Source organism: Amblyomma maculatum, chromosome 4, assembly GCF_055883805.1.
Source record: "Amblyomma maculatum isolate TAMU_Amacu chromosome 4, ASM5588380v1, whole genome shotgun sequence".
In the NCBI taxonomy this organism is placed as follows: domain Eukaryota; kingdom Metazoa; phylum Arthropoda; class Arachnida; order Ixodida; family Ixodidae; genus Amblyomma; species Amblyomma maculatum.
Window position 1 is genome coordinate 72,658,100 of NC_139347.1, and position 16,241 is coordinate 72,674,340.

At 45.5% G+C, this 16,241-nt stretch overlaps 1 protein-coding gene across 1 annotated transcript in view; it reads right to left on the bottom strand.

Moving 5' to 3' along the window:
- Positions 1-4,283: 4,283 nt before the first annotated feature.
- Positions 4,284-16,241, bottom strand: part of LOC146191393 (WD repeat-containing protein 17-like) — a 76,394-nt gene continuing 64,436 nt past the window's right edge. Inside the window, exons 21-26 of the mRNA XM_084601948.1 lie at positions 15,016-15,157; positions 14,125-14,227; positions 13,029-13,130; positions 12,841-12,939; positions 7,500-7,665; positions 4,284-4,459 (exon numbers count right to left, since the gene is read on the bottom strand). Coding sequence (XP_084458074.1) covers positions 4,340-4,459; positions 7,500-7,665; positions 12,841-12,939; positions 13,029-13,130; positions 14,125-14,227; positions 15,016-15,157 — 732 coding nt within the window. The 3' untranslated portion in view covers positions 4,284-4,339. The remainder of the gene's footprint in view (positions 4,460-7,499; positions 7,666-12,840; positions 12,940-13,028; positions 13,131-14,124; positions 14,228-15,015; positions 15,158-16,241) is intronic.

The following is a 16,241-nucleotide window of genomic DNA, read 5'->3' on the forward strand; positions in this document are numbered from 1 at the left end:
TTCACAACACACTCGAGGAACTTTGCGCAGCCCACATCACCACACAGTGGCGCGGCTGACAAAAATTTAAACAGGCAGAAGCATCCTCTGCGCACTGGACGCAAATTCACAGCCAGAAATAGATGAACCGAAAGATCTACCCACACCAATCAGGAAGCGGCTCACCATTAAGCCTCTTCCCAAAAACATGCATCCTATACACCACGAGGGTAGGAGGATGGCCAGGGCCCTGGCTCTTCATAAGAATCATAAGCACCAACCGGGTGTTATATACGTTGATGCGGCTGAGTATGCAGTTCCAAAAAGAGCATTTGCAGTGGCAGAGGTTACGGGAACCCACGCCACAGCCTGCTCGGCCTCCATCCGTGTACGCACATCCGCAATGGCTGAGGAGGCAGCCATCACTTTAGCCATTACAAATTACAAATTCAGAGGCAGATATTATCAGCGACTCCAAGACTGCTATACAAAATTTCGCCCGTGGTAGAATTGCACAATCTACTCTAAACATTCTTAATAAGATTCCCTTCCCAGATAGAGACATTGAATTGATTTGGGTACCGGCACATTCTGGCAACAGTGGAAACGAGGTGACTCACCAGACAGCCAGAGGTTTAGTCAGCCGGGTGGTGACCACCTCCGCTCTGGGGACAGCCAAGGATAACCTTATATCACTTTAAGACTTAACCCACCACTTCCGCCTTGAACGAAGGACGTTTTTGCCCCCGCACAAGCGGCTTGGCAAAGAACACGAAATTACCTGGAGGAGACTCCAAACAAACTCCTTTCCACACCCGGTAGTTCTCATATTTTCCCCAGCCAATTTTCTCCTGACTGCACACTGTGCGATGAGAGCTACCCTCAACCATATACTCTGGGGATGCAAGGAGGACCCCCCACCTCCAGAATTAGAAATCCTGCATCCAGATGACTGGGAAACCCTGCTGCGCAGCTCGGACCCGTGCATACAAGACCGGATCCTCAAGCGTGCCTATGACGTCGCTAACAGGCTTGACCTGCTGGCCATTTAGTAGGGCAATGTAACTCAGCCCTATTTAACTATCCGGCTAAATAAAAGTTTCTTCTCTCTCTCTGTCCTCACGAGGTAGCGGAGGTGGCTCAGCTACAGAGCCAGTAACAGGCCCCTGCATTTTCTTTTCCTTGTTCCTACAGCCACAACAACAACAATTTTATGATAAAAGTTTCGTGGCCAATTAATAATTGGTTCACAGGAAAGGAAAGGCGCAGTGTAGGTGGTCACACTTGGTCTGTGGACACCTGAACCGCGCTGTAAGGGAAGGGAGGAAGGTCGGAGTGAAAGCGGAAACCCGTAGTGGAGAGCTGCGGAGTAATTTCGAACACCGCCACAGAAACTGAAAAGCACTAGCCTGATCGTGAAAAAGAAAAAAAGGCCTTGCCGACTAAACTATCTCCATGGCATTGCAGTAATTAGGCACACCGCCAAAGAAACGGAAAAGCACTAGCCTCATCGTGAAAAAAAAAAAAAAAAAAAACTCATTGCTGACAATACGTTTATAGCATTGCAGTAATTAGGCGGACGCCGGTAACCTCGCAATAAGTGTATTCTAAAGCTATTGCATTATTCACACGACGCAATTGTCCCCATTATTGTCCTTGTTTTGAACTCCAAGGGTCGTGGGTTCGAACACCGCTACAACCAATATTTTTTCTGGACGCAGAGTTCCGTTGCTCATGAGGGATAATGCTTTCGCTTTAATACTTACTTTACATTACCTATTTGTGCAGCGCGCCTTGCTGCTTGAAGTACGCGATGTATAATACAGAAACATTCAGTGGTACATCGAAGTCGCAAGATGGCCATGTCCGACGACATTGTTGATATGGCAAGTCTTTTGCGCTGCGAAAATGTTGAATAATGATGACCAACATACGGTATCAGAGCTGAATGCAGCTTTGCTGACTTCGCACCATTTAAGTTTATCAGTAATCGAGGGGTACATAATTTCATACTTTAAAATCACTTCATTGTTTTCGACTTCACAGCAACACTTTATTTGTATTATCTAATTTCATTTATATCACGAAATTAAAGAACTGCATACATTAGTCACCTTTAGCAGACCATGTTGCGTATGGCCGCCTGCGTCACTGGAGTTGCGGGATTCGGCCCACCGGCAGTGCTAGTGCGCAGGCGCTTTCATTCATTCATTCATTCATTCATTCATTCATTCATTCATTCATTCATTCATTCATTCATTCATTCATTCATTCATTCATAAATCTTTATTCATGAGGATGGCCGTAGGCCTAGAGAAGGGAAGGGGGTGGGTTAGGCGAGGTTGAGGGCACCAGACTCCGACATGGTCTAGCAGGGCACTAAGCTTGCGCTTGGCGTCGGTATTGGGGCCTGTCTAGTTTTCGTAAGTCTGAATGTGGTGAGCAGATGTGTAGCGGGTGCGGAGGGTCGCCGTGCCAGGACAGGTCCAGATCAAGTGCTGCAGGTCAACGGAGGCAGCAGGGCAGTTGAGGCAGCCGATCTTGGTTCGGCGCCATTGACTCAGGGTGTCTGGTTTGTACGCTGCACCGACTCACGCCATGTGAGTGACAACTTGTGCAAGGCGAGAAGGCCGGAAGAAATCAGAGGAGTAGTATCGGGGACAAGGTCCCGTAACAAACTCCTCATCTCATGTTTAAGCCGCGTGATGACAGTCCGCGGTATGATGAGGGAGACTGGAGAATAGCAAGGGTGGTCTGAGTTGGACGGGCCCACATCAAGGCTATATATTATATGCCGGCGGTCTTCTTCTAGCTGCGCGCCAGTGGCCTCGTGGGCAGTCCTGTTTCCGGTTCCTGGTGCGTGATGTCCAGGTGTCCAATGGTCCCGACGCGTGGCAGCTTGCCTTGAGATCACCAGATGAGGCTGGCTGCCCACCAGCTTTAGGGTACCTCGGTGCCTTTCGCCAGGCGAAAGAGCATCCTAGTCAGCTTAGCGCATGCCCACCCCGCTGAGATCAATCACTGCGGGAGCACTGCCGGTTGCAGGGATTCCGCAACTCCAGTAACGCAGACCGCAACACGCAATCCGAACTGCTAAAGGTGTATTTTAGAGCGCAGCTCTTTGGCGCCCGTTCCTGGGTTTCGCGTCGGCGTCGTCAGCCTCGTAACCAGCTTCGCCCCCCTTGCATCCCTCCATTTCGAGCCGACGCTTCGGCAACCGGAGCCTTGCAGGAAGAGGGGGGGGGTACACTCGGCGGCGAACGATGGGGGCAGGAGTGCGCGCAGCAACCGGAGAACACGAGGAAAGGAAGGGGGGGGGGGGTCGCCGGAGGCAGCGCTAGCAGCGACTGACTGATGCCGCTGCCGCCGCCAGCGATTCAAGACAACGTGACTGCGTAGAAAACCGTCACCGCCATGCAGAAAGAGGAGGGGGTCCTCCATCTTCTTGCGTGGCGGCGTAGGTGCTCTCCGGTTGCCGAAACGCCGGCTCGCTCTCAGCGGATCACTGTGCATCCTGTTCACTCGCTTCACTCGCTAGCGGCGTTAGCGGCATCAGTCAGTCGCTGCTATCTGTTCGTCGCCCAACGTTCCTATGGACTCACGCTTTGCTTCCCGCAACCTTACGATAACTCAATTGCACTTCATTTCTCCGACCACGAAGCTTCTTTCATGACAGCCAAGAACTGCTAATGAAGTGTTTCTTGATGGAATACGCGTGAAAAATTACAAAAAGTTCTCTGTTATTGTACTTATGTGTCTTGCTCGAAATCTTTGCCTCAATCTATCGAAAAGGTGAAACAGCTGATGAGCTGTGCTCAAATTTCGCGTTAGGAAATAACGTATTCGGGGGCACTTTTTTGCTTCATTTGTTCTACAGAACACCTATACTTATAAGAAAACGTACAGAGTCTAACCAGTGCGCATAAAGCTATTTTCTTAGACTTGTTGAGGGATAAAAAAAGTGAAAGATGTTAAATATATTAAACTATATTTAGTTTGTTCGTAAACCTTTCCCACAGGAGAAGAAAAAGTGATGTTCCAGCTATTTCTGCCCTTTCATGAGACTCATCACGAATAGCCATGATCCGCAAGACGGAAGCTCCTATTTGGGCCAAATATATTGGTTACAACTCTCGTAGCCAACAATGCCGCGCTGCTGTCGATACATGTTCATCGCGGGCAAACATGCACGCATCATTTTCATATTGATTAAAATTCAATGTTCAGGATATTTTTGGGGGGTATTCAAGGATGTGAGAAACCGACATGCGCAGAACCATGCAAGAAAGCACAAAAATATGATGCTTAGTAACAAGGCAAACTGTATTAGTCAAACAACAATTAACAGGAATGCTGGAAGTCAAAAAGGAACAATCCGATTGTATGTTCTTATTGGTGATAGCAGGTTGACTCTGGCCCACATTATGGCTTCACTGAGTGATATGGTTGTTTCTCCGTCATCCAGAAAGAAAACTGGGCCCTGAAAAGAAAGCAAAACGATTAAAAGACACTTATAGAAACTTCACGTCACACGGGGTGGAAGGCGCACATCAACATATAGAACAAACTGTCATATTAACACGAGGCTCACTTGGATGCTGTTTCGGTTATTGCGTCCACAGGGCGAGTTTCTTAGTGTAATACTAAAGAATTACGTCCAAACGTCAGCCCACGTCTCCTGACGTTCGCAACACGTTAATTGTCCTTGCCCTGTCTCAATTACGCACGGCTTTGGCCCGCTAATGATTATCACCGAGAAGACTGTGGTTCTCTTAGACATGTAGTCAAATCGTAATGGCCCGCGTTCGTTGCAACAAACATTTGCTGCAATTAAGCGTAAAATGAATTAAAATGAAAACCAAAAAGTCTGCATGCAGTAAAATGTCGTCCACTCGGAACATATATGACCATGTCACCCCCTCAGTTTCCTTTGTCGCTCAGTGATCGTGACTGATCGGTCAGTTCCCCAAGCAGGTCGCGTTTGCTATGCGGAATTCCACAAGTATACTTACATGCATCCCCGGTTCACTATCAAAGCGATTTAGCTTGGGATTAAGCCTGTCAAGACATTGACACAGGCACGTGAGTGCTTATCTGTTCACAGCCATTATCGATACCGGGGTGCTGTGAACACGCAGCGTTTCAATGCATTAACATTAGGATGCCCATTACTGCAAAAAAAGAAAAAAAAAGATGAAGGTACGGCGTTGGTGGTAGCGAGTGAAGCCTCGAGAAAGTACTGCTGGGGAGAGAGGGTGATTAATAAATCGAAGCTTAGAACTCAGCTGCCGCCATTCAGAGTCGAGGAGTACTGTGCATAACACGGTGACTGATGAACTATTTATTTATGTTTATTTCTCGATTTTGAGATTTACAGCTGTGATGTGTTCACAGCTCTTATGCTTTCACAGTACCTTATATGCTGCTGACTGCTACCATTTGTGCATTCATTTCCTTCTTCCATAGCCCGATGCGAAACTAGAATATGTAAAGTAAGATGACCGAAAGAGCAATTGAGAAAATCGAATTAAACCTAATGTCTGTAACTAAATTAGTTGCTCGAGAGTGGCGTAGCGCAAAACCCACTTGTATTATTTTGTCCGTACAGAAGATCGGGGTACTGACAAAACGCGATTAGTTAATGCGAATTAAATCACTGTCAGCGCAACAGCTCAATGCACGAGGCCAAATGAAAAGGTAATGCTAATATGGCCTAAATGGACGGAGGGAAAAAAGTTCGGCATGTTGGTAAATACTCATTATGGAAACTAAAGCGCAAAAAAGACTAGCACACTTTAATAATTGTGTGGTCTCCACACAGGAAAGCGCTTGCCCTGTGTGGTCTCTTTTTCTCGTGTGCTATCTTTTTTTTGCGCTTTAGTTTCCGTTATGAAACAACTGGACTACTGTTAAATAAGCTGTGAAGTTGCGACGTGAACCGAGTAAGCTTGTGCGAACACGACTATATAAACAGGCACCGTTGCACTCTGCTTTCAACAATGCTTTAAACAACGTGGAAGAAGAGGAGGCAATATCAGTGGTGTTTTTCACCACGTGTTGTCTGCTAATTAGTACTAAAAATGATATGCTGAATTCTGTGTCACTGAACACATACAGCTATGTACTTTTGTATGTAGCTATGTAGGTATTTGACAAGTGCAGTATTACTCTTCATGTAATAAGAAAAGTTAAATCAAAGTCAATACGAAAATACTGACGAGTTCTGCCTCAATTCAGTTATGATTGAAACATTTATCCGAATTTTTGATGCCGCTACACATTTTATTAGTGTGCATGCAAACTATTACGCTTTGAATTTTTCAGACTGTTCGCACCTAATTTCCCCATATTGTCTCAAAACTGCGCAAGTACGCTTTGTTGCATAGTAAAAAAATCCCTTTACCATGGCGGCGCGGCTAGTCGCCGAGGCAGAAGTTGGGTACAGCGCATGATACTTCTATATCAATCCCTCAATGTAATACATGAGCCTGGAGAGCAGCATTCCGTCGTTATTGAAAATCGGGATGGGATAAATCGGATGAGATGGTATGAATGGCACTTGCGAGGCATTTGCAGAGTTGATCTTAATCACACAATAGCGACTTGAACATATGGGAGAGGGGCGAGGAAATGGACGTGGCCATTATTGTCGCAGTAGAAGTATCCTGCACTGCACCTAGTTTCTTTCCCAAAAACTGGTTTGGCAGCAACAATGAAGGGGCTTCCGCTGTGCATACAAGCTGGCTTCCAAAGTTTTGCAAGGGGTGCATTGAAGGGGTAGGTCAATACGCACAAAACATAAAAATTAAGGCTGAAAAAACGCCAAAAATAAAAACCAGTTGCAGAAGGAAAACAGCCACTCTGAATACTACCCAGCAACTCCCATAGCTGCAAGTTCTTATGAAGCCCATCTTTTTCTCACCCTCAGTTTCCTATTCATAGTCCGCGATTCCGTCGGCTAAAGCCATTCATTGCCCTCGCTCACAAGCACTGGATCATCCTCGAGGTCCGAGCCGGACAGGACTGCCTCCCATCATTCATATTTGTTGGCTGTATTATAGATAAGGCAATATCAGCCTGGCAGGCTAATAGTGCCAGTGATAATAGTGTTCTCCGCCTGCTAAATTTTCATTCGGCTGAGAAGGATTCTGTATCGATCCTTTTTCCTTTCAATCAAACGTTTTCATCATCAGCAGCATTCCCTGAATTTTGACTGTGCCCGCGATTTGCTAGGAAATCACTACTGTGCGGGAACGTATCGGGCATTGACTCTGCGTGCGATGCCCCTTTGTTTCAGTGCACTTCGAAGTTTCTTATAGAAATAACAAAACAGAACTGGGAAGACTGGATGTTTTAGTAAAGGCTGTTTGCTTGTCTGCAATATAGATGATAGGAGGAGGCGGCGTATAGAGTCTTCTATCTTCCCCTAAACTATAAGATAAAGGCGCGTGAACAGTTACTTTTGGTTGCTGCAATTTGGACATTTATTAACTGCGCAGTTCACGGGTTAGTTTAGTTACCTGTATCGGTTTTCCCGTGAAGTACGACCGCCTCTGGTCCGAATGCCTGGGTAGGTGGGAGCCAGCAACCAGGACTTCACCAAATTCTCCCTGCTCGGTCGACGTTCCGCCAAGCCTTTCAAGCAAACGTTCGGTTTGGAGGCCTCGATTCTGCAAGCTGCCGTTTCTGAAGAATAGAGATAAAAAGAAAAACTAATATGCAGGCATGAAGCACAAGTTTCAAATTTACCTCGTACTCGGAGTCCTTCACTCCGAAGCGAAGAACATGTCAGTTTTAGTCACTTTGTGCGTGTGTCGAGTTTTGAGCGATTTCGCCACCGCCCGTCACTGACTTGCGCAAGTATAGTCGCTCATTGTTCGAGCGTAGAATTGAAGCAAAGAATCTTCGACTGACGCCAGCGAGTTCTCTGCGGGGATTCATCGAAGCAAGGACTCTCCTCACTGACACGGGCACCCCTGAGGAGACTTTTTTCCGTTCACTTCTGTCGAAAGCATAAAAGCGAATTTTCGGAGAGAAAAAGAAAAAAAGCTACTCCAGGGAACTGAGAACAAGTATGCTATCCGAGATTGGAGGACTATGTCTCGGTTACTGCCTCATGCCTTAAAGAAAATTACAATTTTTTAGGTACGGAGCGATAATACAAACCGCGCGCTATCCTGAGTGGTTAGTGTACTTAACAAGTTCCGCAACAATTGAAGAAGCAACGTTTTGGCATCTATTACCAGCAACCTGTGTCACAGATATATTCCCAATTGCGGAATTTAGATTAGAATGAAAGACAATTATAAGTGAACAGTGTGACGTCAAACCACCGTCAATTTAAAGTCAGTATTGACCTTCAGTGCGTGATGAATTAAATAAACAACACTTGGTCTGGGTTTTAGGTCGCAATATCTTTCCTAAGTAACATCGATTCATATACAGAGAAGTGATCGAAACTTTCGTCGTCGTATCTTTACACCCATTCCAAGACACAAGCTTGGACGCTATATGCAATTTTAGTTCCGACGTTCCCGTTTCGAGCAATTAATATATTTTCAAGACTGGAAGCCCGCAACTGGCGCTTTTCCCCCTTGGTACAGCCCCTCTCGGACACTGCCTCCCTTCTACCGCCCTCCCTCTGCGCTCACAGACATACTTCTATAGCTATACGTGGTCAGACTATTTTGTTCTGTTTGTAATTATTGTATACATCTTCGTCCGTATAATATTACCACCACGCACCTTGCGTTGCAGGCATATTGTTGTTTAATGCGTCTTTGTGCTGGGTTATTAGCTACAACAGACACTGTATTTGTCATCCTTATAGATATATGAACTTTACTTCCCTCACGCGAAAGCACAGGGGCGGCGAGTGGTGCGAACGCAGGAACGCGCGGTAATCAGCTATCACTCGCGCTTACAATTGCCTGGGCGTCTCGGTACACTGGAGAAACTCTGCGGCATTGCGACGCCCTGGCGACCGTCACAACTTCACAAACGCAGGTCGCGCGGCCCTAGCGCGGCGAAAGGCGTTCGAAATTAAGGCGGGAGCTGGACAAAGAAGGATGAGCAGGCATCCCCCTGATTTGCCGCGCATGCGAACGGGACGCAAAACTTCAAACCTAGAGTCTAACATTAGATTTCGCTGACTTTCTCCGCAGAGCACTGTCAGCGCGCTCTAGACAAGGCTGCTCACCATTGTACACCTGCCCTTAATTAACCTCACTCACATCCCACTCCCAACTGCAAACTGTGCTAATTGGCTGCCGCATCCGGACATTGCGGTTAGCGCAAGAAAAAAAAGAAAAACAACTACTGGTGAGCCCAATACTCGGTAATACGAAATTTGAGCGCAGATTTTTACATCGCACAAAACTTGACGTCATCATCGTCACCGGCATGGCCAAGAATTCATCTGTTCGGTAAATGGCGCATTAGCGTCCATCCTGCTTTATTTCTCCTACTGGTCCCGTATTTCTAGTTTGCGTAGTTATCGAAAGTGTCGCTATCTTCCCGACCTGAAGCCATCTGATTGGTGGATGCAACAGAACCGGATGCCACTGCCATTTCCGGTTCCGGCGCTTCCACCAATCAGATAACGCGAAGTGTGGAGATAGCGATACTTTCAATAACGACGGAAACTCGGAATACGGGCCCTGTGAGCGCTTCGTGTTCCAGTCAAATTACGTGAACGTAGCTATGTAGCTGCATAGACGTCAGATTAAAAAAAATTACGACGGACCTTAGCGACTAAAGTAGTGAAAGGCGAAAGCCTGAGTGCCGCATTCTACTACGAAACTGGCACTAATTAAGAATTGATTTACTAATTAGTAATAAGGCAGTTAATTACTGAAGTAATCAACTAATGAATTACTTAATTAGTTAGCAATTGACAATTAAATATTAATTGGTCATTGATTGACATATGCCCATATAATTAAGGCACGCATTTGCGCATACTGTGGTCGTGCTCTGTGATTGGTCGAAACCTCTATGACGTTATTCCGCCTCGGCCAATCAGAACGCCGCAAAAGCGGGACACATTTTGTCCACGACAGCATGAGCCATTAAAGGCTTTCGCCTCAATACATCCCATCAGTTATTTACCTACCCCTCCTTTCGAGTTGCACAGAACGCGTTTTTCTTTTGGCGCCGTCTTGGTACTCGATAAACTTTTACTCTACAGTGTTTAAGGTACCTTTCTGCAGATATTCTGGCATCAGAGCTGTGGGCGAAAAATCACGGGCAAGGCCAGCAACGTGGTAGCGGCCAAGTGACATGAACGAGCACAGATTCGCCGGTGGGTCGTGTGACGTCATGATATCACGTAACACTGCAGTTGCTGCCTACTCGGGCTTCTTTGAGATGGCAATATAATCTTCTAGGGATCAAAAAAGAGGAGTATCAGACACTCTACGCCAAGGCCACGCTGGCGCGTCTACACGGCTTGGTTAAATCGGGCCTTGGTAGGCATCTACGTCGACGAGTCGTTCACATAACTGGCTAACTTGCGACTGCACGTTAATAACTGCGCTTGGGATAATGCGAAACGCGTGCAGGGTTAGTGATTAATCCAGCAGCAAGTGCTTGTGCGCGGATGAGGATTCGCGAGAAGAGATTGGAATCAATGACAGTATCGTTTAGTAACCCTTAGAGGTGAAACTTAAGTGTCCCCCCTCCTCCCCCTTCCGATATTTTAAGCGATAGGTTATACAGCTCGTTCGATGTAAAAGCCGTCGGCGGAGTCGGCACCGCATGCCGGAAATATCCGTGAGGAAAAATCTTTGATCCACAGGGATATGATGTCACAACTACATTACGTCGGTTGGGTATTTCAAGTGCCCCACATTAAAAAATAAAGCTTCATGACGAATTGGGGAAGGGTCTAAATTGAGCCAAAATTGGCTAGGTTGTCTTTCTATTGATTTATTTAATAAATTAGAATAATTCAAATAAATTGGTCCTAATTTGGGTTCGAATCCAGGTCGTTTGCATTCTAGAAGGGCACGCGACGCATAGACCACGAAACGGCCGTTGGTACCAAGTGTGTTATAGAGCCGCCTAGTGAACGCGTTAGGATGCATATGACTTAGCAACGTGGGCCTGTGATAGATATGGGTGTTACAATATTAAGATTGAAATTAAAATGATTTAAACAAAAAAATCAAAATTCGCAGAATAAAAATGCGCTATTGTGCCTGCTCTAAGACCAAGCTTGAGCCTCCCCCGCCCCCAGATAGAGACTCCCCCCTCCCCTAACTTCAATTTATGGAAAATCAACTGCATTCTGCATCTCTGCTCAGTCATTCAACACTCCTTCCAACTTTCTTTCGCAAAGTTACATAACGAGTACTCCCTAAGAAGCGGCAGGCAATTTTAAGGCGAAAACCTTTCTTGACTCATGAGTGGTGTGTATACATTTTCAGTGACCAGAAAGAGGCTCCATGTAGCAGTGGCTAGCTCCTCTGTACAGTTTCCGTGACGAGAAAATATCTAACTGTTATAGCTAACCACTAATTTAATTACTAATAATCAGCAGTTCTGAATTACACACCTTTACTAATTCACCACTAGTTGTCTAATTAAGCATGTTTGCGTGTACATTTTTCGTAACCAGAGAGCACGAACATGCAACAGTTAACTAATAATGATTAAACAACTGCAAATTAGGTCGATAGGTAATTGACATTGATCAATTACGCATACAGATAACTAGTTAATTAATAATTGCGAAATAAGTACTAATAACTAACTGCCCTAATTACTTGTTAAGTGCCATTGCGCCTTGGTGGAGGGGATAAGGGCTGAATGTCACCAGAGGGGCTGAGATGGGTGCAGCGGTGCAGGCAAAGGTAAACGGAGCATGCTACTTTCTTTTAAAAAAATTCACGCGTTGAATATTGAAACTGGCAGCCGTGGTATGTGCGAACCGGTAGTAGAAGCCAGTGCGCTTTTACTAGGACGAATAATGTTTTCTTATCTCCAGCACAGAAGGCGTGACCGTAATTTGAACGGAAAAGCGTGCTCCGTTTACTTATGTCCGCACCTGTATTAGTAGCCTGTTTCGCCAGAATGTCCTCGGACGTCGTATCAAGCGGCAGCGAGGTGCGCTTCCGCATTATCACACGTAAGGAGACTTGAGTGCTTCTTAAGGCCTATTCACACTTGCGACTAGATGAGGTCGCGCAACTGCAAGTCGCGCGACCAGAGAAGAGGAGCTCGCCACTATCCGATGTTCACACTTGCGACTGTCGCCTTCTCGAAAAACGAGTTCGGAGTAGGAGAGCTGCAGGGCGATGACAGTGAACGTCGGTAGCAGCCGCTTGCCAGACACTTCAGCTTTTTCAGGCGAGAACGCCGACGACGAATAGACGGTGTCAATCACCGTGGTCTCAATATAAAATGTAGCGCCAGCGTGAAAAACCCATTTCTCAAAAGTTCATTATACTTATCGGATAGTCCGAATATCTTTCCAATCTCCTCCCAGGCCATATCCTTCTCCCTGCCTTTGAATTCCGGGTGCCGTTTGTTGAAAAGGTAGGGGTACTCTTTAATTGCATTGAGAAGGTGCTCGATCGAGTACTCAGAGACCTCGCTGATTGGTGAAATGGTTTGAGACCAGTAGTCGCGTGACTAGAAATTCGAGCAGTGCCCGATCGATCCGCGGCAGTCGCTTTTCGACCGATGCGACCATTTGCGACAGTCGCTTTTCTACCCAAACGGTCGCGCGACCGCTGCTAGTCGCAAGTGTGAACGGGCCTTTAGAATTGTAATACATTGCTGTTTGTTCCGCGCGATTTTGGCCACAAATATGGAGCTGTGGAAAACAAATGCGTGCAGTGGGTTTTTCAAACTTACTTGCTTTCAATACTAAGCTGCGATAGCGCTTCGCTGTCATCCAGTAGTACTTCGTTTTCTAGTAATGACTCCAGTGAGCGATTCTTCTTGAGCATTTCTCTGGAAAGAAATGGTACACAACCTCGGATCATTAATCATAGTACACCGGTGAATGTGCGACAGTCAGGGAAAAAAAAATTGTAGCCTACTTGGCATGATTCAAGAGTGGCGTGACGACCGCCCAGTAACCGTCACGGAGGGCCTTCAGTGCACCCACGTACGCAGAAAAGAAGCGTAGTTCTTTGTACAGCCTATGTTGGCAGAAAAAAAGATGACATGTAGGTCAACACAGGACGTTTTATGACTATACAGGTACGTGTTCGATTGTGGTAGTGCCGTGCCTCAACTCTGAACTTTAGGGACACGTGCCGTTAGGCTTCCATGCAATCTACCACAGTCAGATTGAGAACCAGCTTTTTCTTTTTTTTTTTCCATGGGGCAAGCGGTAGGATGAAACGGGAGTCAAGTGGAAATGCACACGGCGGGAATATTACTGATCGCGTACCAACGTGGTCAATTTTTGATACCATGAAGCAATGAATGACCTGCTTCGGAAGATTCAAACGGTAGAGACAGCTCCGGGCCAGGAAGGCGCGGGGTTCGTCACTTGTTTCTTTCTTGAACGCAGTGAAAGTGGCAAATGTTCGATCCCCCTTCTCTTTTAGTCATTTTTTGCCCCTGTCTTGTCTTTGTAACGGCGCATGCTATAGGATAGAGAGAAGGAATATTTGTGGGGGCGGAATTTGACGGAAAAAAAGAACGTGTGCCCCGCGTCTGCAGAGAGGCTGTTTTGTTTACAATGTTTACTCAGTTTTTGTGTAAATGAAAACTGAAAAGTGATTTAGAAGGGGTTGCATTGCTATGCAGAAGCGATTGTAATTTCATTACTTTTTGGAAACAGTAATTAACAATCTGATTAACATTTTCGCAATTTTTAATTTTGGCATGTATGAAGCCAGACTTGAGGCTCACAATCTTCTTCAGCAAGTAAGTACTAGTCATAGCATGGGGGATTTCACTGCCACTGCATTGTAACCACTTTGTACGTGGGCAAGTAGAAGCATTTGTCGAAGCTCGTTTCTGTTTTCGATAGCCTGCTGCTTCAATTTCACAGCTTTGTGCGTGGTTCTGTGTTTCTCGCTCTGTCCTTGTTTTATTCGCGCAGTTTTAAAAACATGAATGATTTGCACCAATTAGCCCGCCAGAAGACATTTCTGCTCTGGTTGGGCGTTACTTTGAACTCACTCTTCGTTCTTTTCCTGTGACAAGATCCTCGGATGCAAGCACTGCATCCAGCGCACTGGCTTCCAGACAGATTCAAATGTCCAGTCTTTCGATGATATTAGATCTAAACGAAACAATGCGGAAAAAGTTCATTCTACATGTAAATCGCAGAAAAGGTCACTCGCACAGCTAATGCGTCATGTTTAGTTATCACTATCACATTAGCCGCAGTGGTTTGTCGTGCTAATTGCTGGCTATAACACAAATCATTAGTGAGCAACGTACCTCTAATCATAATTGCTTTCTCCTAATATGTAGTAGTGAAATTACAGGAGAAGAAGGGAGCAAGAGATGTGGGTGATGTGCTACCTGGTGAGATAAGCTTTCAATGAAAAAAGAAATCTAAATATGAAACCCAATCCTTTGACGCAGAAAATTATAGAAGTGCATAGTTCAAATAGGAATATCCCCTAATCATCCGCTCTATGTGACTACCACTGACAAGCTGTCCGGAGTACTTTCGCAGTACACTTGTGCGAGTGCAGCACTATTAGTGCCAAGACATACATAAGCCGGGGAGTAAAAAGTCAGATATATTGACAGAGTAAATCTTTATCAGCCCACTCGTCTACAAATTTACGGGGGTTCCGTAACGATACATTTCTCCGAAGGAAATTTCTTGACTGCCACTGAACATGCCTATCGAATAAACTGCATAGTTCGGTTGAATGCAAGCTTATTCAAACGTAAGATGCATCTTACCTAGATTGCGGGGGATACATTGCAAGGTGCATTGCTAATTGTTCTTTCATCAAAGAATGTGGGCAGCTCTAGTGCTCTGTTGTCTAAGCGGATGTTTACAAACCGACGGTGTGTACGTTCTGCAGGCTTCTCAACGTTATTTTCACTTACCTTTAACGTAGCTAATGCCGACCCTGAGAGCTTCGGACTGTGTTTCGGATATAATGTAATACTGAACAGCCAACACACTGTAGCCCTCTTTTTCATGTTGGTGAGCAAGAGATGTGCATTCTTCGACAGACGGCAAAAAAACCTGGAAAGAGGTTGCAAAATATTCGTCTCACAGAGCCAACAGTTCCGACTAATTAGCGTAAGAAGGAACTACGTTTGTTCAAGTGCAATTATTGTTCAAACATCAATGTGTGGCGAGCCCCAGAAAACCAGGCGGTCCCCTTCAATCCCACTCTCCACCGCTTGAATATGCCGCTGTATACGCTAGCAAATAAGTAATTGCGTATACCGCTGCCCACTATGTACGGCTTCAGAGTCGTCACGTTTATGTTTTTAAGGAGAAGTGCCAACAGTATTCAGTAATGCCCGAACTGTTTCAGCTGATCCCGTTCTTGTGTAAGATAAAAATTCTTAATACACTATTCAATTTTGTTATGAAGAGCCATGCTAAATTACTGATTACAGTGATAATGGAAGTGAGGGAGAGTCACAGCTGTCCAGTAATGGTTAGAAAAGGAAAGGTATTTCAGTGATATTATGGCCTAAGTTATTAACTACAGACTTTCTTAATTTGAGCACATCCTGAACTTAATACTGACAATTCACTCTCAAAAAGCATTTGTCCGAAAGTTATTCAGAAAGCTTGACACGTTTTTAAGTTACCACGGCTGCTACTGACGCTTTCACGGCTTGCGCAACCTGTGAGGCGATCTTAGCGCAACAAAGTCCACTAATTTCAGTGTGTTTAAGGTATTCGATCTGCAGAAGAACAACAAAACAAAGCTACGATTTGGACGTATTGCTTGATCATTCCGTTAAAAAACAGACACATATCCTCAACCTTTACAGGAAATATTAAAATAAGCAGGCGAATAATTCTGCATGCGTAAATACCGCACGCCGAATACAGCATTGCGACAAAGACGTCGACCACACGGAGACGGAACCTCGAGGAGGAAACTCTCTCCAGTAGAGAAACGCACATAAGTCATAAGGGCAGAAAAAAAAGAAAAGCTAAGACTGCTTCAATCCTGGTATTGTAAGAACTCAGCCCAAGAAGAACCCAGCTCCAAGTTTATTATAACGTAATGCATGCCATACGTGCCAAAAAAGAAATGAAAAGTCGGGGATAATCTCACATGTAGATACATCACTGAAGTTGCGAA